We start from the raw sequence: 25,633 nt of genomic DNA on the forward strand, positions 1-25,633 counted from the left end.
TATCTCATAATGGTAGACTCTTCCTTGCAGAATTACATTGTACCAAGGGCATTTTGTACTCAGATGAAAAAGGGTTACAGTAGAGTGAACATTTCTCTTTTACAAGATCATTTGGAAAGAAATTAGATCCTCAGACGCAGAAAAAAGAAAATGAGTGTATTATTCATATTACTATTTTAGAAAGTATACTACTCGTACTATGGGCTGTGAAATGCATGTATTTCTGTGTGTGAGTTGGTACGCTGGTAGGGTGGGGATGCCAAGGAGTGGGGAAGGCTGGCCCGGTCTGGATATATTTGAGAATCCTCATAACAAATCATAATGTACACCTTTGATACTGATCTCTGTTTGAATACACACACAGCTGAAGAATCTTGACTGGTTTGGACTGTTACCAATGAGCGTATGCCTTGATGCACATTATTATTTGCTAACTGTGCTCTTCATGATTTTCGAATGTACCCCGGTGGACAGCGAATGAATCGGGCCACCCGTGAATCCTGCCCTATATGCTACCGGGCTTTAAATTCATAACAATCTGTACCACCCACTCTGAAACATAGAGTATATAATTGCCTACTGCATACATGTAGGCCAGTAATAATGACATTAAACTGTTTTGACATTTACAGTATACCAATCTGTGCATATTCAAAGTAACTGTGTCTTACTATGATCATATTTCTTCATGTTGCAGGAGCTCCATCATGACAATGTGGTTTCCCTCCTCCACTTTAAGGTGAGTTTATTCAACATCTGGTTGTTACTGCTTGCCACCTTGATACATAACCATATCACTGGTTCTGTGCTGGAGCAACCACGAGAGGATTTCTCACATGTTTGTGTGTTTGTTTGTTTTTTGTTAAGTTAGCTTGACAGTTGATAAAAACGACTATCAATTTTCACCGAGTCGGACATACAAAAGAATGGCTGCAGAGATGCAGCTGAACTCTTTAAATTAATTTCATCAAACCATTTTATAAATTTATCCATGTCATCTCAGATGCAGTGATGTAACATTTTCGTCAAGCTTGACATTGAATCCTTTCAGATGAGGTCGCCGCTCAGCAAACATCATTGTGTGACACGGAGCATGTTGGCTCACATCCATCAGATTGTTCAGGTTTAGGGCCACTTGTTTGTCTCCAGGCTTCTGATGAAGGTCGTTTTTCATAATATGGCATGCTTGTGGTAGCTTCACAAGAATGGTTATGGACCCGTGCAAATGATCATAGCTTTGTCGCATAATCTGCTCCATGCTCAGGTACCAGCGATAACACGTTGACCTAATAGATAAATCACTATTTTAGTTGGCAAAAACAATTACCTGAAGTAGGTCACAGCATTGCTCATTAAGATAAAATTTTGATTTTCACAAAATGCATAATCCTGTGATTTATTTTCTGACTTTTGACAATAATGGTCATTGAATATGGACAACCATCAGGAAAGTCATGTCCCCAGAGTATGATTGTGATTATGTGCCTGAGGCAACTCTGTGTTGTATAAAAAGTCTGTATCATTTCAACTAATTAAGGGTCAGGATGGTTACCCCAGCAATATAAGCTTAAAGGACAAGTTCACCTTCATAAACATAAGGATTGAGAGAATGTGGCAATATTAGTAGAACACATCATTGAAAGTTTGAGGAAAATCGGACAATCCGTTCAAAAGTAATGAATTTTTGAAGTTTTTGTGCAGTAACCGCTGAATGAGAAGACTACTGCAGTGTATGAATAACTTAGATGTCACATGCGTACAACAATATAAGGAAAATATAAAGAGAATTTCACAAAATTTCATCTTTTGAAAAAAGTACACATTCCCTTGACTCGATACCGACATATGTTATGGGTAATATTATTCCCCCTGCCTTTAGAAAGAGGCAAGTCAAGTGTTCTTTTATTATGCGAAAAAAGTGAAAATATGTTGAATTTTCTTTACATTTTCTTTATACTGTTGTACGCATATGAAACCACAAGCTGTAGTAGTCTCCTCATCCAGCGGTTCCAACACAAAATTTGTAAAAATTCATAACTTTTGCATTGATTGTCCAATTTTCCTCAAACTTTCACTGATGTGTTCTACTAATATTGCTGCATTCTCTCAATCCTTAGGTTTATGAAGGTGAACTTGTCCTTTAAAGGGACTGTACAGTAGTGATTGAGGTGGGGATTCATGTTTTGAACATTCCTAAGTGAGATAATGAGAAACCTCTTATGAAATAGGAAAGAGCATGTAATTTTAAGAAGGATTCAACATTTATTTGAAGAAAATTTGTTTTCAGGATTCAACGTTTATTTGATGAAAATTGGTTTTCAAATGGTTGAGATATCCAAAAAAAAAAGCGATAATAATAAAAGGCGACAGGCCATGCCTTTTATTAGGATCTCTTTGTTTCACCTTGTTTTTGGATATCTGAGCCATTTCAAAACCGATTTTCATCAAATAAACTTTTGATACCCCTTAGAGTTGCATGCTCTTTGACATCTCATAGAGTGGTTTCTGAATATCTCGCAAAACATTAAAAGCTAAATCCTCACCTCGACCAGAACTGTACACACCCTTTAACAATGCATCCAATCCATATTCAATTGAATGCCATTGAACAGGACTGTACTGCAAGTAGATGTTTTATATATATGTTTTGTGGCTGGTAGAATTCACAAGAACAAAAGCAAAGGTCAGTGAACACTGGAGCAAAATCAGATGAGTGCAGATTGATTTGAGACTGTGTAAGAATCTATAATGCACCAAATACAACGTTCACTTGGCTTTTCAGTAGAGGCATTTTGTTCATGTTACTGTAAGGGCTATAGCGCGATCGATGCCCCTCATTTCTCGACATGCAAAAAGCATCGCTAAAGTTCACAGTGTTTGATAGACATATTATACGGCTGAACCAGTATTTTCCAAGTTACTTCTCTGCAAAAGAGTTACTCGGGCTGTTGTGTTGTATCACTTCTTCAGAGATTGAAGATATTGATGCCTTCAAACTTATCTGATAATAGTTTAGCCATTTTTGATTTGTGCACACATACAATGTACATATACACACTGATACAAAACATTATACATACATTATACAAACTGTACATACTTTTAAACACAAACACAGACATACATGCATACCTGTTGTATACTTGAACATGCACATACACACAGGTGTACACATAATCATGCACGACTCACATACAATCATATAAACAGAATTCTGTGCAGTACTACAGTTGTACATGCAACATCTTGATAGAGAGAAATGTATTTCAAGTTCCTCAGTGGAAGCCATATATATTTGAAATACTTGCAGATTTTCTACCATGTAATTGAATTGCTGTAAACTTTGTAAATGTGTGTTGAATTTGTGTGAGTCACTGCCGAACTGTTACTTTCATTGCATGTGCGCATCAATTTAGAATTAACCCAATTTTTGAGAAGAGGTAAATTTCTTTTTATGGCAAATTCTGGCTTTGTGCCCAATGCAGTGAAGCCTGGAGATGTCAGTATGCGTGACTCAGAAAGTACTCTGAGCAAATAAACAGGATAAAAGTTGAAAAATTGTCCTTTCATTTATGGTTAATTTGCTTTAACATATGTACTTTTATTGAATTGCAAACTAATAAGGTGTTGCATTACATCAACCATGACTAAGGTCAGCTTGACACTTGAAGTTTTTTTTTTCACTTTACAGCACTTTTGTTTTGCAGAATTTGCCATGCACTCTGCACAAAATTTCGTCGCAGAAGTATGATGCCTTGTGCAGACGACGTGCACCGTGACAGATTGTCACAAAAAGTAGCAGACCCCATTCAACCTTGCATGCACACAATTTTGTCAGCACATATGCATTACTGTAAAGCGAGGAATGTTCGCGTGCGTTTTAATTTCACAAATTTAAAGTTAAAATGGACGTGAAAGTTCTTGCCTACACAATATGCATTGGATGCCAGTGGCAAGTCGCGAAAATTTCATGCTGCGAGAAAGTCGGCGAATATTTGCGAAATTTTCATGCCGCGAATATATTGTGTTTTACAGTATGCGTGATACAGAATACGTGAGCAGGAGTCTTGAATCAGGAGCACTATGGCACCTAGACGTGGTGGACAGCAATGAAGCAATGCTGATAATTACTCATTGCCAGAGACAGTTGGCTTTGTTACCTTCGCTTAGAGATGCACTGCGAAGTTGTGTTCAGCATGTAATGTACGTACACATTTGCACATAACACGTACATGTGCACTTTTCTGTTTCTGTAAATTCTGTGTTGTTGCTATTTTTTCAAATTTTTCCTTGTGGCATACGGTACATAATTGTGCAATGTGCTAGATACATTAGCATCAGGTGCTGATGACTAGCCTGGGAAGAAGCAAATGAGAGTCTGTACACGCAGGAACTTCCACAGAGCTGTGCTGCTGAACGATGCCAAAACAACAAGAACAAGAGGGTGGGATAAAATTCCCACTGTACGCTGTGCACTGTGTGTGCCTGTATTAAAATGTGATAAAGTAGAACATTAGATTGTATTGCAGATTTTTGTGAACAGCTAGGAAATGTGGGAAAAGCCTCTTTCTTATTCCTTCAAATTAATGTTTCTTGCTTCGAGTTGTTTTTATTGCAACTGAGAGACAAATTGCCTTCATCACGGTAATGTATTAAATACCGATTATTGTATTTTTAGAGTAATTAAGCTATGATTAGAATTAAATAAAAAATCTTGGACATGCTTCCCACCTGAGTAGGCCTATGTATGCCTAGAGTATGACTTTTTATCATGGGTATTCACCCCCCCCCCCCCATTCCACAGTATTGCAATAAAGCAGTCTGCAGTTGTATGTTATCATACGTACATTGTGTATATTAGTGCGAAAATCATTGATAGTATATCATGTACAAACAATGCAATTTTTAAGATAGCAATTTTAATGAATTTTTTCAGTAATGACTAAAATTGAATAGAAATTGTCAATCACCCATCTTGTGTTTTGCCCAAAAGCTTGCCTTTAGAGGTAAATCTTTTCTGAGCATAAATATGCAGTTTTTGCCATTATAAACTGTAAGGATCTGTCTGTTGCACCAGTCAAAGCTGTACTGTATGCAATAGAAGGCAGTTTTCACGGCAGTTTCTCTCTAAGCTGTAATTATGGAGTTACTAGTAGTAGCTCCATAGTGTAATCTCTTTTTACCGCCAAATATGGGAATTGATCATGTCCAGTTGTGCTCTAGGTAAAACATCAATTGTCACAAAAGAGCTCGGGAGAGAGAATCCCTACTACTGGAGTAAACCATTGTCTGTCCATGGAGCTACTTACATGGTCTGTCTGTACATTGCATCACAATCACGCAAGACCTGTGTTTACTGTTATGACCAACAGCAGATATAAAATGAGTCAGCTTACTGCGTGCTGTGCTACGTGTTTTGCACAACGTCATACCTGACTCGCTTCCAATACCCAGGTCCCTGGAGGGAGCTATAAAAGGATGTAGAGTTAACAGGGCTGGAAAAGTGTGATGTGGAAGTTATCCTTTTAAGTGTAGACCAATTCAGTTTAGGTGCTCTTTTTTATGTTAATCCAATGTCTATTTCAGTCATAAGGGTGGGGGGGGGGGGAGGCTTCAGTATGCCTAGCAATAGATAACCCGTTGAGGACGAGTCCCGAGAATAACGGGCACGCGCCTATGGGAAATGTGTGTTATAACAAAATCAGTCCGTCCTCAACGGGTTAATTTATGCACTGACATAGCAGTGCACTTGCTCATTGCTTAACCCATTCATTCATGATAAGTACATGTATGTAGACTATAAGCTACAGTGTTTTAAAACCTGAATTGGTCTATTGATGGACTTGTAGATTATCCACATAGCATATTTAGTGTACACCAGCATAGTGCTGTATTTGAACCTAGAATATTTCATGGTATGTCCATTTTAACAAATATCATGGTCCCCGGAGCTGGCATGAAAATAAGAACATTCACACTTGTATGAATTATTTTGGAAATATATCAGAATACGTCCTGACAGACACACAATACATTGTGTGCTCATCTGCAAAATTATGCACCAGAAATTCTGACTGAATTTGGCCTATCATGAAGAATAAATTTCATGTGAAGCTACTCGTACCAAATATACCATGCAATGCCAGAGGAGCACAGGGGGTACAAGGCTTCAACCGGGCAAAAAAGGAGAAAAGAAATAGCTGGTTGTCTTCACTGTATTTTGTGGGGACAATATCATTTTTTTTTACTGTTAGTTGAAACAAGGAGCTTCAAACAGAAGCTCCTTGGTTGAAAGTTCCGCTGTGGCAATGATACAGCTCACTACGTAGTTTGGCTCAGTGAAGGGGCATGTTGTTTCTCCCCACAGAGTTTGATTTGTTAGAACATCTTCTGTAAAACATGATATATTCGCAGCATGAAATTTTCGCGAATTAGAGCCGACGGCCTTTATCGTGGCATGAGATTTTCGCGAAATGCCACTGGCGTTCAATGCATATTGTAGTGTAGACAAGAACTTTTGCGTGCATTTTAATTTCGCAAATCTTGGCGCTCGCGAAAATCGCGAAATTTAAATGCCAGCAAACATTCCTCGTTTTGCAGTACATGTTCTTTTTCACCTGTTTGGGGGGGGGGGGGGGATGGGGTTCATGGTTGTTGTTGTTACTGTTGCTGATGTTAGGATAAACCACATTTTGGTTTGACAGTTGATCTCATATGCCTGGAATTTCCCTTTGGTTCTTGTCCAGCTGCCTAGGACTCCTCATTTCCAACAAGGAAGCTGCTAAATTTATTCTGGAATTGCTACCCCAAAATGGAATTTCCAGAGTGAAATACATGATATCACTGGTAATGATGCAATAAAGCATGCGTGACATGATGGAATGTTGGCCAAGAATACGTAAGGTCAGTGGTTCATGACGGAAAAGTTGGCAACCTTCTTATCAACATTTTGAAATATCATGCAGGATGCATTTGAAGAAAAACACAAAATAAAGGAAAAGGTGAAAATCAAGCAGCTTGTTTGTTAGACAATCTGGCTATCAGAAAAAAAAAGTCCACAAAAAGCCACACATGGCAGAGTTGCAAATAATTAACAAGGATCATTAAAAGAGGTACTGTACGTTACTGTGTGGCTGTCTACATGCTAGATGCACCGTCTGTGGCTCACACCACAACTGGTACAAGTTATGATCAATTTCCTTTGTTGTGGTGGCCTGTTTCTGTGCTCTGGGTAATTTATGGAGAAAACATTTTGTTGAGCAAATGCCCTTGTTCTCCTTGCTAATGAGCAAATATTCCTTTGCTAAGGGCAAGCAGGCTAGTTGATTTATGGTGCCTGTGCCAGATAATTAGTTTAAAGGGATGGTACAGTATCGGTGGAGATGAGAATTGGGCTTTTAACTTTTTGCGAGATACCAAGAAAACACTTATGAAATAGTACAGAGCATACCATTTTAAGAGGAATTCAAAGTTTATTTGATGAAAATCGGGTTTGGAATGACTGAAACATCCAAAAACAAAGTAAAACAAAGCAATCGTAATAAAAGGTGGGTCCCACACTTTATTAGAATCGCTCTGTTTTGGATATCTTAGCCATTTCAAAACCAATTTTCATCAAATAAACGAATTCCTCATAGAATTACATGCTCTTTCATATTTCATAAGAAGTTTCTCATTATCTCACAAAAAAAAAAAAAAAAAAATGTTAGAAACTTGAAATTAAGTCTCAACCAAAACTATACGATCCCTTTAATAGGAGAGAGACCCAAGTAGCTCTGGTTAATTCATTTTTTTTTTCTTTTGGTAGATTACTCTTAAAGCCAATATTCAACATTGTGGCGGATGAGTTTCAGAAATAGGTCAGACTTTGCCAACTGACTCGTATAATGATGTGCAAAATATGCAAAACACTGCAACATGTATAGTGAGTGTTATGCTGTCACCATGAAATGACCAATGAACAAATCACCATGCTCACAAACTTTGCTAGATATATTGGTTTATTCAAACACTTCTGTCTAAGATGGGAAATATGTAGGGCCTAAATCCAAACCACTCACCAATTTCCACCTGTTAGAACTGTGTAGCAGTTGGTTTTCACCCTTATTTTATTTTATTTTTTTCATCAGCGACTCTATTAGAGTATAGAACCTTGCAGCTCAGATGTTCGTTGTTGTTATTATTTGTTTGTTTCATAAATCTGGAAGCACTGTTGAACAGTCTTGCTAATCTGGGTGCTACAAACCCTTGCCCAAGGGGCAACTAGAATCCACCGTCAGGCAAGTTAGATGAAAGGGCACTTGCCTGCTATATGTATGAGAGCCTTGCGAAAACCCCCAGTCAGACGGGAGGAAGATTATGACTTTTCATGCCCTGTTTGAGGTCAAGACTTTGAGGCCACCGTAGTGCTGGTTGGTAATTTAATGAGCAAGATATCATGTCACATGTGATGAGCAGTTTTCAGCAAACTGTGATGGGATGGATGTCCTGTTCCAATTCAGTGATTGTTTTGCATTCAATCCAAATTAGAACCAAATGCTATCAGGTGTGTTTTTTATACTAAATACTAGGGAGATGAAATAGAGATAGTCTAGTTTAGGACGACATGAAGAGTGTCCTTCAGAATATAACTGATTTGTTCATGGGTTTGTGTATTCTCTGATTGTGTGCATATAGACACATGAATAAAAGATAAAATACATGTTGTATTGAAGAGAGGTTGGAGTAAAGATGTAGTTGATGGCGGTGATGAGCAATGAAACAAACATCCCATTCTTTCATCAAATATAAGACTTGGCTCATGATGAGGTTCATGTGCAATGTGCTCGCTTTCTTGGAGTCTGTTGCATGGACTCCACCTGAAATATGACTTTCCTGTTGACGTTATACGAAGGGTTTGGAATACCTTTGGAGAAGCTGTAAAAGAGGGAAAACAACAGCTTTTGATCATGGAAAAAAAAACCAAACCAAACAAACAAACACAATGATCTGGAACTGGAATTGTAATGCCCTACTTGAGATGATGCTGAGCGACAACTTAGTTTCCCCTTATTGTTTGACAGGGCCAGGTTATATTTACATTTAGATAAAGCATTATCTGTTTTATAATATCAAACACTACATTTAGATAAAGCATTATCTGTTTTATAATATCAAACACTAATGAACACTGCCAAACCAGAGGCACCCACAGATAGCTGGCTGTCAGCTCTGCATGCTTGCTGCCAAAACTGTGATGCAATAAAATATGATGGGAAAGAGCAGTTGTGGAGGGCTGGTTCCAGTGTTTATCAGTCGCCCGGTACTAATGAAAATGATGACGGTGACATTGTTTATGATCAGGCAGACGTGGGATATTGAAGGAAGAGGACGTTAACTCCCATCCTTCCCCAGTAATCGGTGCGGCTGTGAATGAGGCTGGCCGCCTGAATGGCCATGGAATATCCATGATAAAATAACCAATGCATGCGAGGCGCCAGTGCCGACACAATGTTTTTGTGGGGTCATATAATCATTTCTGTCCTTTGAAAGACACATTCACATACACACACACACACACACACACACAGACAGGCACACACGGACATAAAACCTCACACAAACACCACTGTGCCTGCCCTCATTAGGTGTGGCTTGTTTATAGCCCGTATTTCAACATAGCAGCCAAGGTCAATCGCTGAGTTCAAGGAACGTTCATTAGCCTTTTGTTTCTGACAGGTTGGAGTGCTTGAAGTGAGGTCCTTTTGTGTTTGTATTTCCACAACTTGCCCTCTTTCAGTTGTCACATAGAATCCCCCACCTCCCCCCCCCCAAAAAAAAAAAAAAGAACTATGAAAGACACTTTCATCGACTCAAATTTTTCTCAAAGGTAGACAAGGCATAGAGAAACAAATGACTCGGGTCAATACACAATGAGGGTCGCTCGTACACTTGTATGTGTCTCCCACACCCTTAAAACCAATAATTAAAAGAAAATATGAATGTATGAATAAGCATTGTGCTTTGTTGTGGACCTTGAATTGGCTTAACAAACCTGACACAATACATCCTTTGGTCCTGCTAACATCCAGAGAAATATGACATATGCCTGACTTCTCTCATGTATACTCACTTCATGTTAATTTTAGGCGGACTGAGGTAATGGCATTGTTGGGTTTTGGATTGTGACAGAAAAAGTGTATCAAAAAGCATGTCCTCAATCGATTCACATTTTTCCCTGTAGATTTTCCTGAGATCAGCATCTAAAGCTCTCAAAGTTTAGATTATTACCCTGGCCAATATCATAACAGTTTAAGTTTCCTGTATGTTTATGGCAATCAGAAACTGGCGATGATAGTCTGATTGAGTTCAGTTTGAAACAGATGACAACCTCATTTTGCCAGTTGTGATCGTATGATGTTTTTTTTTTCTTTGTTAAATGTAATTTGGCAGTCAGCCAATATCGATGCATAGCTGCAAATATTTCTCTTTTGCCTTGTCGTGTAATAGATTCATATCTTCATAAAGTGTATGTATAAAGGTAATCTTACCAATATAGTGTGGGTATGTGTAGGCAAGTCATATAAACTATTATTAGTCTAAGAAGTCAAACTATGTGGTATATTTGATAGATGTCACAGTCAATGCAACAGATGAAGAATTTTGATTGTAGCGAATTTTTAGTCTACTTGAAAACAAGACTACCATCATGTGTCACTAATCAGGGTGTATTTAGAAGTCCAAGGTCTCTTGACAAATGACCAGGCCAGGGGTCACTCATTGGTCAGTTAGAGTCTGTTCCAGGCACTTTTTATTTGTTGTTGATACATGACGTATTCCATGTGTGGTCATATGGACTCCGAGCAGAACATCCTCTTCACCCCCCTCCCCTTTTTTTTCTAGGTCTTCTCTGATATTAATTAGCGACGAAAACACATCTTTGTGTCATTGAAAGTGAAACACAACTGCTTAATATGACAGGAAAGAATGAATATTACTGCCATGATATGCACACTTGTACTTATATGACCTACATAAAGGAACAACACTCTCTATTTCCCCTTGTATTCACTTGTGCATGTAATGACCTACATAAAGGAACAATACTCTCTGTTTCCTGGCCTAGCAAGTCGAAGTGCAAGTCTCCTTGCTATTTCATGCAAAGCTGTATGATTTTCCCGTACATTGTATATTGAGAAAGGAGCTGTGTATCATCAGTCCCTGGATTTTTTATTTTATTTTATTGACAACAGCCAGGTCAACCCTCGAGTCTATTTCTGTCCCGAGGTTCCGACATAGAAGCTAAATACGTTCTCTACGTGCATTTGAGCAGGAGCGGGATTGGGTATAAAATAGCTTAGATCTTTCACGGGCATTTCCCCCTCATTCTACTACTCTACCAGGCAGTTTGAATGATCATGCCACTCTTTCTTGTGAAGCTTGAGTAGGAGTAGAGCTGTTGGATTACTCATCCAAACAAATCTACCCTAGAGTGGAGTTCTAGCATGTGTATACTGACTGTTGGCTAATGCTATGCTTGACTGAGTTGTAAACAAATAGATGGGAATGGAAAACTACTGCTGCAGTGTAGACAGGCAATGGTGGTGGGGGGGGGGATGTCACAGCTTTGGAACTGTTGGTATTATGATGGTGATGCTTGTCAAAATCTCACCCTATTTCTGACAGAAATCATAGCAGAAATATCAAGACCCTTTTCAAAAGAAAGATATATTACTACTCCACCAGAAACTGCATCCAAAATATTCTTTCTTTATGTGTATAGGACCTAAATTTAAAGATTCATAGATTGTGCTCTAGCTGTATAACATATTACAGTGTGTATATGCATGCACATTGTAAACAAGATGACTTGCTCGCGTGGTTTTCCATCAGTCAACATACATGTAATATGTCAACCCCATCCTGTCAGCCGTTCCCTCTCCAACTCATCTGTGTGTCCAGTGAATCTCATGACTCACCAAGTGTAGCAGACATCATAGGCCTGTATGGTGTGCCAAGTCATTTAAATCTACAGTAACCTCTGGATCTACTATACAAGCTATTTAGTCCATAGTTTACGTTAAATGTCTCAGTGCATTTCAACACCAGTAGCTCTTTGAATCCAATTTTGGATGCATTGATTGTTACTCTACACACTATTTGTGTTATGTATTACAGTTCATGGATGTTTGTTTTCGTACAGCCTAGCAAGAATCATTTATTTAACAGTATTCATCAATATAATGTACCATATCTTGCTTTAACCCGTTGAGGACGAGTCCCGAGTATACTCGGGCAGGCGTCTATGGGAAATGCGTGTTGTAGCAAAATCAAACCGTCCTCAACGGGTTAAGATGTACATTCAGCCTTGCGTTCTCGTTTTTAGTGTATAGTGGTTATTTGTGCCGTGTAACGTGTAGACCAATTTAACTAAATGTATGGAGAACCCATTCAACTAGGACATTGTAAATGTGTAAATTTTGCATTATTCTGTAAATGTACAGAAGTGTGTGGGGGGAGGGGGAGGGATCAGTGCAAACAATTAGTCACTGAATTAGTTAATTCTCTGTGAACCAGCATCTGACTATCCTGCCGACATCTGTGCATTACACACAGACAAAATGGCAGGATGTCTATAGATAGATTGCGATCCAAAGGGTACCAAGATTTTTTTCATATGGACTGATTGACTTGCTGACAAAACTGCACATGCTTGAAACCTACCGAAATGATGTCCTTTGCCCTTATGTTGGATTGTGAGCACTTTTGTTACCCACGCCGATGTAATCGGCAGGGGGTTATGTAAAGGGTTCCGTATGTTTGTTTGTTTGTTTGTTTGTTTGTTTGTTTTTTGTTTGTTTGTTTGTTTGTATGTTTGTTTGTTTGTTTGTTTGTTTGTTTGTGTACAAGATAACAAGAGAACGGGTAAACGGATTTGCACGAAATGTTCAGGGAATGTTTGGATAATGACAGGAAAGAATCGATTAGATTTTGGTGATAATCGGTTGACCCTTGCAAATTCTGTGTGACCATGAAGTTTTGACCCCATGGTATAGTGACCACTCCGAACATTTTCCGTTTCTTTGCGATTTTCCGCTACCATACAAATATGGCGCGCCATTTGATCAATAATGCCGATTAACTGTTCATCGCCGAAAAACACTGTTTATCGGCGATAAACACTGAAAAAACACTGTTTATTGGCGATAAACAGTAGTTACGTTCAGACGGGAGCCCTTAACCTCGAAGTTACGAAACTTCGAGGTTAGAGCTTGTAGTTAGGGACCGTGAAGACGCACTCGTAGTTAGCAAACCTCGAGGTTTGCTCGATGTTTCGAACCACGAGAAATCTTATGGTTAGCGCTCTAACCACGAGCCGCGGGGGGTCCCCACTCGTAGTTAAGCACCGTGTGGACACAAAAAACAACGAACTCAGAGTTAAGAGTGACCTCGCCGTAAACTCCAGCCCCCACAATTTCCCTCTGCTTCCGGGTCAACCTCCCAAACGTCCACCACAAATACACTACACGTGAAAAACCTATGACGCACGACACAACAACATCATCTTTTCTTCCCATGCGCTTGATCTCTGAAACTGAACACGTCGAACTCGCTACTGTATTCTATATTCTTCTCCGACGCTAAAAAAAATGTTTTCGACGAATATCTTCATAAAGGCATAAAGTCATCAGTGCAGTGCTATCTCTGCATACCATGACAGAGAAAAAGAGTACCTGTAAGCGAGTCCGACAGGGTTGGACTAAAGAAGAAATAGACGCCTTGTTATCAGTGTGGGCTGAAACTTCCGGTTTTGTGGTTTTAACATCGAGTGGGACCCACTGGTAGTTACGGGGGGCAGAAGCTTAACCTCGAGGTTTCGTAACCTCGAGGTTAAGATTCGTCGTGTGGACACACGTCGTAGTTAGGGGGCAAGAGCTAAACCTCGAGGTTTCCTAACCTCGAGGTTAGGGCCTGCCGTCTGAACATAACTAGTGTTTATCGAACGAAAAACACTGTTTATCAAGTGATAAACAATGTTTATCGAGAAAAACTATGTTTATCGACCAAGTGATAAACAGTGTTTATCGAGGAAAAACTATGTTTATCGATCGACCGATAAACAGAGTTTTTTGTGATAAACACTGTTTATCGACCGATGATAAACGGTGTTTATCGAGAAAAATTCAGTTTATCAGTTGATAAAGGTGTGATAAACAGAGCTTCATCTTGATAAACAGAGTTTATCGCTCGATAAAGTGTTTATCGCCGATAAACAGTGTTGTTGGTCGATCGGCGCGCCATATACAAAAGCGTATCTCCCAAACGATCCGACTTCGCTGCATGCAACTCTGTTCGTAAGACGATCCAACTTGGCTGCTCAACACCATTCGTAAGAATTTCGAAATTTACGTTTATTTGAGGAACTATGTCCTTCTTGATTTATGAAAGTTCGGGGTTCGCTCTCCGTCGTCACAAACTGTCCCGTATTTGGTGATTTTTCAAATTAACATTGATTCTTTTTTTGTTTGTTTGTTGGAGGAGCATTCCTCAATCATGAAATAATTTTGCTCGGTCCCAGTCACACTGCACGATATGCGCACTCATTGTCAATGCGTGTTCAAGGCCGGTGAAAATGCATCGCGCTCTACCCTGTTGGCGCAAAATTGCATCGCGGACGTTGCGGCGCTCGTTGGTGACCGAATACTGGTGCATTCAACCCTTGCATTGAATAATTGCCGTAGGGGGGTAATTGCCCAGGGGGTACGTAAATTTTGTTTTTCTTTTTACCCACGCCGATGAAAATCGGCAGGGGGTTATGTAAAGGGTTCCGTATGTTTGTTTGTTTGTTTGTTTTTTTTGTTTGTTTGTTTTTTTTTGTTTGTTTGTTTGTTTGTGTACAAGATAACAAGAGAACGGGTAAACGGATTTGCACGAAATGTTATGGGGATGTTTGGATAATGGCAGGATTAGATTTTGGTGATAATTGGTTGACCCTTGCAAATTCTGTGTGACCTTGAAGTTTTGACCCCATGGTATAGTGACCACTCCGAAAATTTCCCGTTTCTCACTTTGCGATTTTCCGCTACCATACGAAAACATAAACTCCCAAACGATCCGACTTCGCTGCTCAAATGTTCGTAAGAATTCCGAAATTTACGTTTAGGCCTATTTGAGGGACTATGTCCTTCTAGATTTATGAAAGTTCGTTCTCCGTCATCACAAATTGGCCCGTATTTTGATGATTTTTCAAATTAACATTGATTGTTTTTTTCGTTGGAGGAGCATTTGCTCGGTCGCAGTCACACTACACGATATGCGTGCTCAATGTCAATGCGTGTGCAAGGCCGCTGAAAATGCATCGCGCTCTACACTGTTGGTGCAAAATTGCATCGGGGACGTTGCGGCGCTCGTTGGTGGCCGAATACTGGTGCAGTAGACATTTGCATTCAACCCTTGCATTGAATAATTCCCGTAGACACTAATCATAGGGGTAATTGCCTAGGGGGTACGTAAATTTTGTTTTTCTTTTGCGCTTTTGTGGATACAATCGTACCATCAAAGATCGTACACTCATACGACCTTTGATATCATCACACTCTCGGCTTGCTATAATCAAAATATCCCGCAAGAAAACGGCGTATTTCTCGATTTTTAGCGCTTTTTCCGTGACCCGTCGCATAGACAATACTCTTAAAACTGGACTTAATTCGCGCGCGCTTGGAAAAGTTCTGATTCTGCACTTTTGACTGTGGAATTTGGGATTTTCGATGGATTTTTGGAGGAGACTTGAGGACTTTCCTGTACGTGAATGAGTGTTAATACCGTATGTGTAATGATGTGATTTGCGTGTGATGTGACTGTAGAACCAAAGATCGTACACTTCAGTGTACGATCTTTGGTAGAACTCACTGGCTGGTGATAAAGCACACTGGCAATTAAGTGGCCGAATTCTGGTAGATGACCGAATGCACATTATGTTTACCCCGACTTTGTACTTAGGCGTGGGTCTGTCGCCTTTGACGGCCCCTCTCTAGTTGTGATATGTGTTTGAATGATGGGATAGAAAATCTTGATATCTTTTGCTAGTGTTCAAATTCTCATTGTGGTACAAGTTGTCATGCTATTTCTCAAATGATTGCAAGATTTCTTGGGATTTGGATCGCGATGCTGCTTACCCTATTTACTAGATGAGATACATGTATCTACTGGTATTCATTTCCACATGTGGCAAAAATGTTATGATGTGGAACATGATGTAATGATGAATTATGCCACTATTGTCTCCAGCAAGGTTGCCAGGAGTTTTGAGAGGATGATGCATGTATCCAGTGTCGTCCCTTGTACTTTAGAGCTACATTATATGTACACATAAAAGTCTATATTGTCGTTCTTTGTGTTTATAGGGTGGCCATCTGGGTCACAATGACCTTGTACTGTTCAAGCTGCACTATAATCATGCACATGTTATCCACATGACACTGCCAGGTCTCCCAGAACCAGACCACCTGTTTATGATATCTATAGTCTATATTTTCCAGACTCTTTTTATCTAAAGTAAGCTGACTGCAGTGACTGATGTACTCTTGAGCATTTTGTGCAAGAGATAATGTAATTCATAGCTCACAAACACACAGACACAAACAATACGCCAATGAAAAGATGAGAAATTGTATGAAATCCAGATCTTGGCAGATTATGGATTTTTTTCCTCCCAAAATCAAGACTGTGTCAGGACAGACTAGAGCAACAATGCCCTGTCTTGCTCGCTCAGCTGTGTCAATAGATGCACACTTAAGGAAGCCTGAGTGAACTTTGGTCCAGTCAAGTGTTTTGTAAGGTGGGGGGGGGGGGGGGGGGGGGGAGGGGGAGGCAGCAGCATACAAAGTGTAGTTTATATAGACTGTCCTAGGGTAATCAATATTATGGCCTAGCCTACTAGACATACGGGGGGGGGGGGGGGCGGTTCTAACTTCTATATTCCACGTTTTCTTGTCACCATTTGTTTTGTCGGCATTCCACATTATTTTGTCGTTATCAGTGATAAATGTCATGAACATCTCTGCGTTCTGTTGGCAAACATTAGCCATTTCTAGGAAGAGAGGAGAAAAAGGGAGTAGGTATTGATTCCAAAAGAAGAATAACTCCTACTTTTAAGCACTATTTTAGGTCCTACATATGTGTCACAAATTCCTTGGTATGCAAGTGGCCATTTATATACAGAGAAATCAGTCTTATGTCATTTTCCCTCATAAACTGTATGTTCACTCATAAAAGTTGATGGCGATCGTACAATTGTAAGAAGTACTACCTGTGAATGTTATACCTGCATGAAGCCTCACAATTTTAAGGCATTTGAGATGTATCTTCTTTTGCCATCTGTTACATTTCATAAGTATCATACTGACCTATAACTTGCTGTGAACCTTACTAGTGTTGTTGTTGTTGTTGTTTTTTACCAAATGATATCCCTCTGATTTTTATCCATCTGTCAGGGTCGTTTTAATACAGTTTTCTACAATCAATAAAAAAAAAAGAGAAACCCCTTTTATTTTAGGTTAAGGAAATCTCTTAAAGGCATAATTTACCATTTGCAGATTAAACAAAAACCCAGCATTTGTGCTTCAAAATAGTTCTTAGAATGTGAGTTAGGGACAGAAATAACCAATGTAAAAATCTAAACCAGTATAATCAGTGTTAAGTATTGCTAAATACAGTATATGAAATGTGAACAATAGTTAAAATAAAAATGTTTCCAGACTAAACCGTCTACAGTTATGGTTTAATGAAAAAAATTGTGATATCTCCCTATATAAGGCTTTATTGCCCCCCCCCCCAAAAAAAAAAAATATATATATATATATGGTAGGATGCTTTGTGATACAACTGACCTACACATATGCATCAAAAAGTGATATCTTGAACATTTTGTTAAAATGACTGCTCCCAAAGGTAAACAGGACAGAAAACTGTTGAACACTAGGCGCTGTTTAAGTCTGTGGCCACTCCTGCATTTGTATTCTGTGCAATTTTTACCTGTGATATTTCCCTCAGCTCCTCTTGCCTAAATCATGCCCTCCTTTCACATCTTTTTTTACTTTCACAGGAAACGGCGTCCTCCCTCTTTATGGTAATGGAGTACTGCAATGGTGGAGACCTGGCCGACTATCTTCACAGTATGTTCTCTTATGGTTAAAACGATGGTATTGTTTTGGTTTGAGACGGAGCTTCAGGTTTTCAGCTTTTTGTGAGGTAGTTTCAAACTACTTGTGAAATGTTAAAGAGCATACAATTCTGAGAGGAATTAAATGTTTATTATTTTGATGGAAATTGATTTTGAAATGGCTTAGATATCCAAAAACAAAAAGGTCCTAATAAAAAGTAGGACCAATCTTTTATCATGAGAACATTGTTTTACTTTGTTTTTGGATATCTCAGCCATTTTGAAACTAATTTTCATCAAATAAACTTTGAAGTACTCGTAAAATTGTATGCTCTTTGATATTTCATAAGTGGATTATAGTTATATCACATAAATTCCAAATCTGAATCCCCATCTCAACCAAAACTGTACGTCCCTTTAAGACAAGAGTGTTTTAGAAAGAAGAGAGAGAATTAATGTACACTGTAAATACAGTACGTATACCCTTGTACTATGAAAATCTTCTATGGAGCCGTCCTGTACAAGGTTTTAGCGATATATTCATTCTGAGAGATAATGGTAAGACAAGAGTATCAATTGTGAATGTTGTAAACAAGTTTGGAAAGTATTGATCATTGGGATATGCTCCCAGTGGAGTAAAGTATACCGGGAACTAATTACAGGTTGATGTTTTATGAAGGATGTACGATTCCTGGTATCCATGATACGTAGATGGGTGAATCTAACAAAGTCATCAACTCAGATATCGCTGCTTTTGATGAGAGAGAATAAGAATGTTTGTTTATGTGCATATGAGTGTGCATGTGTTTCAGAGATAGAAAATATCAAGATGTCAAGATAGATTTTTCATTGTTAAGAAAATGTTGAAATTTGATTTTGTCTAATTCTTTCACATGACACGGGCTGTCTTCTGTCAGGTGGTTGTGTAAAAAGAAAGGAATTGTTCACGAATACTTCTGTGTTGTAGTCATGAATAATGCTATCTTGCTATACAAGCTTCCTCCCAGTGTTTTTCACCGCAACTTGATATTTCTTTGAAGACTTTAAAGGGGATGGCTAGTAACTGATCAGTGGGAATCAGTGGGAATGCTGGAGGGTGATTGTTCCAATCCTTGTGGGATTCATTTAAGAGTACATTATATATCTGTTGTTGTGTGAAAATTATTTGCTTCAGAATGGTCTCGTATACAAGTAATGTGCAGTTTAATGTTTCCAGGTTAGCGTGCCGGGTCAGTGATGGGGCATTAATCTGCACATTACTTGAATATGAGACTGTTCTGAAGAAAATAATTTTCACACAACAGTAGATATATAATGTACTCTTAAATGAATCCCACAAGGATTGGAACAATCATCCCTCAGCAGTCCCACTGATTCCCACTGATCGGTTACTAGCCATCCCCTTTAAAGGACAAGTCCACCTTCATATACATACGGATTGAGAGAATGCAGCAATTAGTAGAACACATCAGTGAAAATATTCTAAGTATCTGCGCAGTCACTGCTGGAAGAGAAGAATACTGCAGTGTATGATGTCACATGCGTACAACTATACAAAGAAAATAAAAAGAGAATTTCACAAAACTTTACTTTTTGAATAAAGTGCACATTTCTTCGACTTGCTACTGACGTATATTAAGGGTAATATTATTCTCCCTGCCTTCTGAAAGAGAGAAGTCCAGTGTTCTTTTGTTATGCGAGAAAAATGGAAATATGTTGAATTTTCTTTATTCTTTCTTTATATCATACTTATGTGACATCACAAGCTATAGTAGTCTTTTCATCCAGCCGTGACTGCGCAGAAACTTCACAAATTCATAGCTTTTTAACGGATTGTCCGATTTTGCTCAAACTCTCACTGATGTGTTCTACTAATATTGCTGCATTCACTCAACTCACATGTCTATGAAGGTGAACTTGTCCTTTAAAAAAATTCTCTCAATATCAGTTGTGTCAGTGACAATGTGTGGTCACTGGTATAAGGATGTTTTTGATTATGTCAGATCTGATATATTTTCAGAATGCAAAATGAAAAAAAAAAAGACACTTGTCATTTCTCTTTCAGAGCCTTTAAATGGAATGTTTTTTACATCTATGCAATACTTCCCAGTACGTTTTTATTTTTTTAGAAAATGTATTCTCTATGATTTGATATAGCATGCTTAGTTTTCAAGTGCAATTTTCTATTTAATGAATCCAGTAAATGAAAATATGATTCAAAATTTTATGTTTTCTTTTTATAATGCATGATTATGTGTTTTGATCTGCAGGCATTGGCTGCCCTGCTCTTTCACCCTATCAAGAAATTGTCAAAAATTGGAATTAGAGCAAATCAAATTTGTATGGACATTTTAAGGGATTTTATGACAATCATGAAAAATATGAAAAGCCACTTAATAGTGAGGGTTAACACACTGATTAAATGTGTATGTGTGAGGGGGGGGGGGGGGTGGATGGGGGTAGAGAGGTGTTGACAACAGAGAAGTGCAGTCCAAAGTTATAAGATATTTGCCCAGACACTCTTACATGCTTAGTCATCCTCAAAAGTCTTCCTCGGAACAAGTGTCTCAGGAGATGCTTGTCAGAAAATTCATTTATACAGCACAAGTTGTGTCTCTATTAAAGTAGCTCAGATTGATACAGCTTTGTTATTGGTTGATGGTTTGTGTGTTTGGGTGTGTGTTTACAGGGGTGGGATTAATTGGGGATAGCAATTTGAAGTTCTTAATGAAATTATTTCACAGATTCAGATTAAATTTCTTCCTGTTGTTTGTTTAGGTTTTCACTATTTCCAGATCAAAACTCAAACCTCACACACACACACCAAACCATATGTTTGCACAGTGCTGTATTTTGTGATTTAGAACTACATCCCCCCCCCCCTCTCATAATGTCATGTATTGTGTACAGTGTTATATTAAAACTACAACAACAACCAAAAAATGTCCTGCATAGTTTAACAATACTGTCAGTAGTTTATGGAAAAGACCATATGTCCACTTATGTATAATTTCATGTGGTTGTTTTCTCATTGTTTATATCAAATATTGAGACATTCAGGGTCATGGGATATGATTTGATAGTCCATGCACAATTTAGACAATCCATCTTCCTTTGTCTCCTGTATCTGCTCAATCTATTTTGAAATGTCTCGTAATCATGCCCATCCCTTATTGTCTGTCTTTTTTTCCCCCTTCTTCCTTTCTTTCTACTCAACAGTAAAAGGGACACTAAGCGAGGACACAATACGCTTCTTCCTTGGTCAAATAGGTAATGTATGCCGGTAGATGATTTAATTACTTTGAGTGCTGAGGCACTTAGGTGCCTGGAGTTGGAGGCCGGGTTCAGCTTGTTGAAACAAAGAATTTGAGAAAAGCTTCGGGAAATGGGAATAGGTTGTGCGAAACCTCATGAAAGGCGACTGTACGAAATGCTTTCACAATGAAAAAAATATATATATATATCAAGGATGTGCATACTGCACTTTGTATGGCTTTCCAGTCATAGAAAACACTATAAAAGTGGCAACTCTGTACTATCCACTTTTGCCATATTTTATCTTTTTTCCTTGCAACTGGGGGGGGGGGGGGGCATTTCATGAAGCGCTTTGACCGACAAATTTGCCAGATAAATTTGCTCTCAGCCAATCAGATGTAAGGATTTCAGTAGCTTATAATAGTTTGTTATTTTGTGTGTTGTTTTTTTTTTTGGGGGGGGGGCATTTCATGAAACGCTTTGACCAACAAATTTGTGGGATAGATTTGCTCTCAGCCAATCAGATGTAAGGATTTCAGTAGATTACAGTTTGTCAGAAAAAATATCTGACAAAACGCTTCATGAAATGCTCCCAGGTCACTAAAAGTGGAAATAACCCAGACAACTTTATTTATGCCTTCTTTTTATTTTCTTGTTTAATCTTATGTTGTCAATGTGTTTTGGGAGGGTATGCACACCCAAAAGTCTGTGTTTAGCTACAGTGTGTGAGTCATGAACCTTACATCAAGGACACGTGTTCATTACCCACACAGCGTATGGTGCTGCACCTTCATCAACTCTCTGGAGAGTTAATTCATGTCAGTGATGACTTTGGAACAGTTGTATTATGCTGACAGACATTTGGCCATGGTTTGCACTTTACTACAGAATTCACCAATGTCATACAGGGAAAACCATCAACAGTAACCATTAAAAACAAAGGCCATTAATTGTATGACGGCCTCACTGGCAACAAACTGCGCTAAAGGCAGTCTCCTCTTATTTTTGTACTGCCATAGTGATAACGAATAGTTTAGTAGTGCAAAGTAGTTTGAACATTTAAGAAAAATCACCTTTGATAGTTAACATGTGTTTGTTCATAAATTTACACATTGCATTCGATAGTAAACAGAGTTTGTGTAGCCTCATTCTAAGTCAGTCTATCCATCCGTTAGTTAATCCATCCGTCAATCGATCAATACAGTCAAAACTGGCAGTGGTATACAAATAATACATGGAAAAATGGAATATATTATTGGTTTAGAACCAAAAGAGTGAAAGCATGCTGTAAAGTGCCCTTTGGCATCTTGAATGAAATTCATGTTTTATAATTTGTACTCTTACAGCTTGTCACAAGTCATACAATGCTTCTATGATTCACATGGCCTTGCAAGTTGGCAAACATCATTCATGTAAAAGCACAAAAAAAGGGGTAAAAGATACAAAATTACCAGAAAGGCCATTTCCTGGTTAATGCAATTTCATTGTAAACAATCCCCGTGGTGCCCGTCATCTTCCCCTTCTACCCAGCAGGGTAGTAGCCTGGCGATCCCTCGCACGAACACCACGAGATGGGTACACTTGAATCCTGATTGGATGAGGAAATTTGATTACGGGGAATCCATGGCAATCATGCCAACCAGGGCTTGATGTCATCCTGGTAGCGACAGGATGACTTCAGGGCTCCTCAGGTGGAATCCTCCTCTCTATTAGAACTCCTCTCTTACTCTTCAAGGTCTTCAAATTAATGAACACCTCTTTTTCTCTCATTTTTTTTTCTTTTAGGCTGAGAACTCATAAGTTATTCAATAGGCCGGTTGACCAAGAGTGAATACATGTACCTACAAATTCAAAGATTTCCTTTTTCCCTGTGAGGATCTAGGTTGGAGAGATACAAATTACTTATCTCTGTTTAAGAGTACGTGAAATACTTGGAATCTTGGATTATACCCACAAGCATCACTGCACATGCATGCAGAACGTTGCGAAATCCCTCACTTTTGAAGATGATATGTCAATTTACACCCCCCCCCCCCCACACACACAAAAAAAAAAATGATAGAGGCATATCAAGTTACCCCCAGTGGCAGGTGGTTGTCATGATGCCCCACCCCAACCTCATACCCGCATACCACCACCCCCCCCAAAAAAAAAAACAACAACAACAACAACAACAACAAACAAACAACAACAAAAACAAAAACAAACCAAGATTTAGTAGAGGACACCATTCTTAATCAAATTATAATTTACCAATGTAAACATGCAGACCTTAACATTTTATGTGTGATGATGTATGGTGAGAGATGACTTTTATGTTTGGTTCTGTATTTTAATTTTGGGGGGAAAGTAGAAAGAAAGGGGGAAAAATTGAACAGATAACAGTGAAAATGATGATCCCCTGGCCTTGAAGTTAGACTAGCTGTCAATTATCATCCATGCAAGTCATTGATGCCATGCTGTTTATTACCTTCAGTTGGCTTGGACCTGACTAGAGTAGGATACCAGAGCCATTGATTATGTATCCTGGCAACATTTTTTTTTTAAATGTCTTGAACAAAACAAAGTTTAATGTTAGTTGTTACCACAATTTTGTTATTCCCAGTGAGACTGTCCATTTTCAACCATCAAGATTTGCAGCCCAAACGATCAACAAGATTTGAGTCAAATTGCAGCAACATTATGCAGCAAGGATGTTTTCATTACCCTAGCTCCAAGGCTGAATGTAGAAAAGAGCAAGAAAATACTTTTGCACACTGTCATTACATCTGATTTCAGCAGAAAAAACAAAAAAAAAAAAAAAACCCTATGCTGAAACTTTGCCATTATCCACACAGGAAATGGAAGTTCACTCAATCATTATCGATTACATGCGTGGGATTGATCCACCGAATCTTTATTTAGGCATACAGACAGTGGTCATTTACCTTTCAGAAAATCAGAGATGGGGGAAAGAGGTTCGTATTGAAAAAGAAATGATAAAAAGTGAGAATGAGGAAACGATAAACAAATCCAGAGTTAATGGTGTGTGCTTACATTGTGACGGGAGAGAGAAAATCTGTTTGTGGATACAGGCCTGGCAGTGCAGCTGAAAAAAGAAGATGATGTTGATGACATCAAGTCAGTACACAGATGGTGAATGAGAATGACATCTTAATTTTAGCATATCCCCCCACAGCCTTCCTCTGATAAGAGTGAATGTTGGAAGAGTTTGACAATAATTGAAGTGCTTGACATTTCTAGAGATGTATTTGTCACTGTATGTTAATAGTAGTTCCTCTCCCCATTTTCAACTGTCTGTGTGCTGTTGATGGAGGTAGTGAAAGGACAAGTTCACCTTCATAAACATAAGGATTGAGAGAATGTAGCAATATTAGTAGAACACATCATTGAAAGTTTGAGGAAAATCAGACAATCCGTTCAAAAGTTATAAATTTTGAAGTTTTTGTGCAGTACCCGCTGGATGAGAAGACTACTGCAGTGTATGAATAACTTAGATGTCACATGCATACAACAATATAAGGAAAATATAAAGAGAATTTCACAAAATTCCATCTTTTGAAAAAAGCACACATTCCCCTGACTCGTTACCGACAAATGTTATGGGTAATATTATTCCCCCTGCCTATAGAAAGGGGCAAGTCAAGTGCTCTTTTATTATGCGAAAAAAGTGAAAATATGTTGAATTTTCTTTTACATTTTCTTTATACTGTTGTACGCATATGACTCACAAGCTGTAGTAGTCTCCTCATCCAGCGGTTCCAACACAAAAATTAAAAAAAAAATCATAACTTTTGCATCGATTGTCCAATTTTCCTCAAACTTTCACTGATGTGTTCTACTAATATTGTTGCATTTTCTCAATCCTTATGTTTATGAAGGTGAACTTGTCCTTGAAAGGAATCACTTCCCCCCCCCCCCCCCATTGCAAGCTTGTACGACTGGACTGTTTAATGCATATAATTGTGCATATGATATTTGAATTTTACATGTTATAACAGATGTTAATATTGCTTAGAGAAATGCATCTCAGTCCAATCAAGCATACCTGTTTGCGTAGATAATGTAGGAAGGGAATAAGGATATATATGCAATTATAATCTTCATTGCTGTTCTTTTTTAGAAGACTAATGCATTTGTGGAATGAGTTCACCATGTGTAGCTATATAGACATTTCTCAAGTGCAATGTGTATTATTAATTCATGCAAGAATGAAAGTTTCATTCTTCGTGCACCTCC

General features: G+C 38.5%; 1 protein-coding gene across 1 annotated transcript in view; it reads left to right on the top strand.

The window, feature by feature from the left end:
- Positions 1 to 25,633, top strand: part of LOC139708805 (serine/threonine-protein kinase unc-51-like) — a 71,154-nt gene that overhangs the window by 10,832 nt on the left and 34,689 nt on the right. The window contains exons 3-5 of the mRNA XM_071620756.1: positions 698 to 739; positions 18,083 to 18,152; positions 21,359 to 21,409. Of these exons, the coding sequence (XP_071476857.1) occupies positions 698 to 739; positions 18,083 to 18,152; positions 21,359 to 21,409 (163 nt within the window). The remainder of the gene's footprint in view (positions 1 to 697; positions 740 to 18,082; positions 18,153 to 21,358; positions 21,410 to 25,633) is intronic.

This window comes from Diadema antillarum, unplaced genomic scaffold (genome assembly GCF_040938485.1).
Source record: "Diadema antillarum isolate AM-2024a unplaced genomic scaffold, OU_Dant_1.0 seq00001373_RagTag, whole genome shotgun sequence".
NCBI classification, from domain to species: domain Eukaryota; kingdom Metazoa; phylum Echinodermata; class Echinoidea; order Diadematoida; family Diadematidae; genus Diadema; species Diadema antillarum.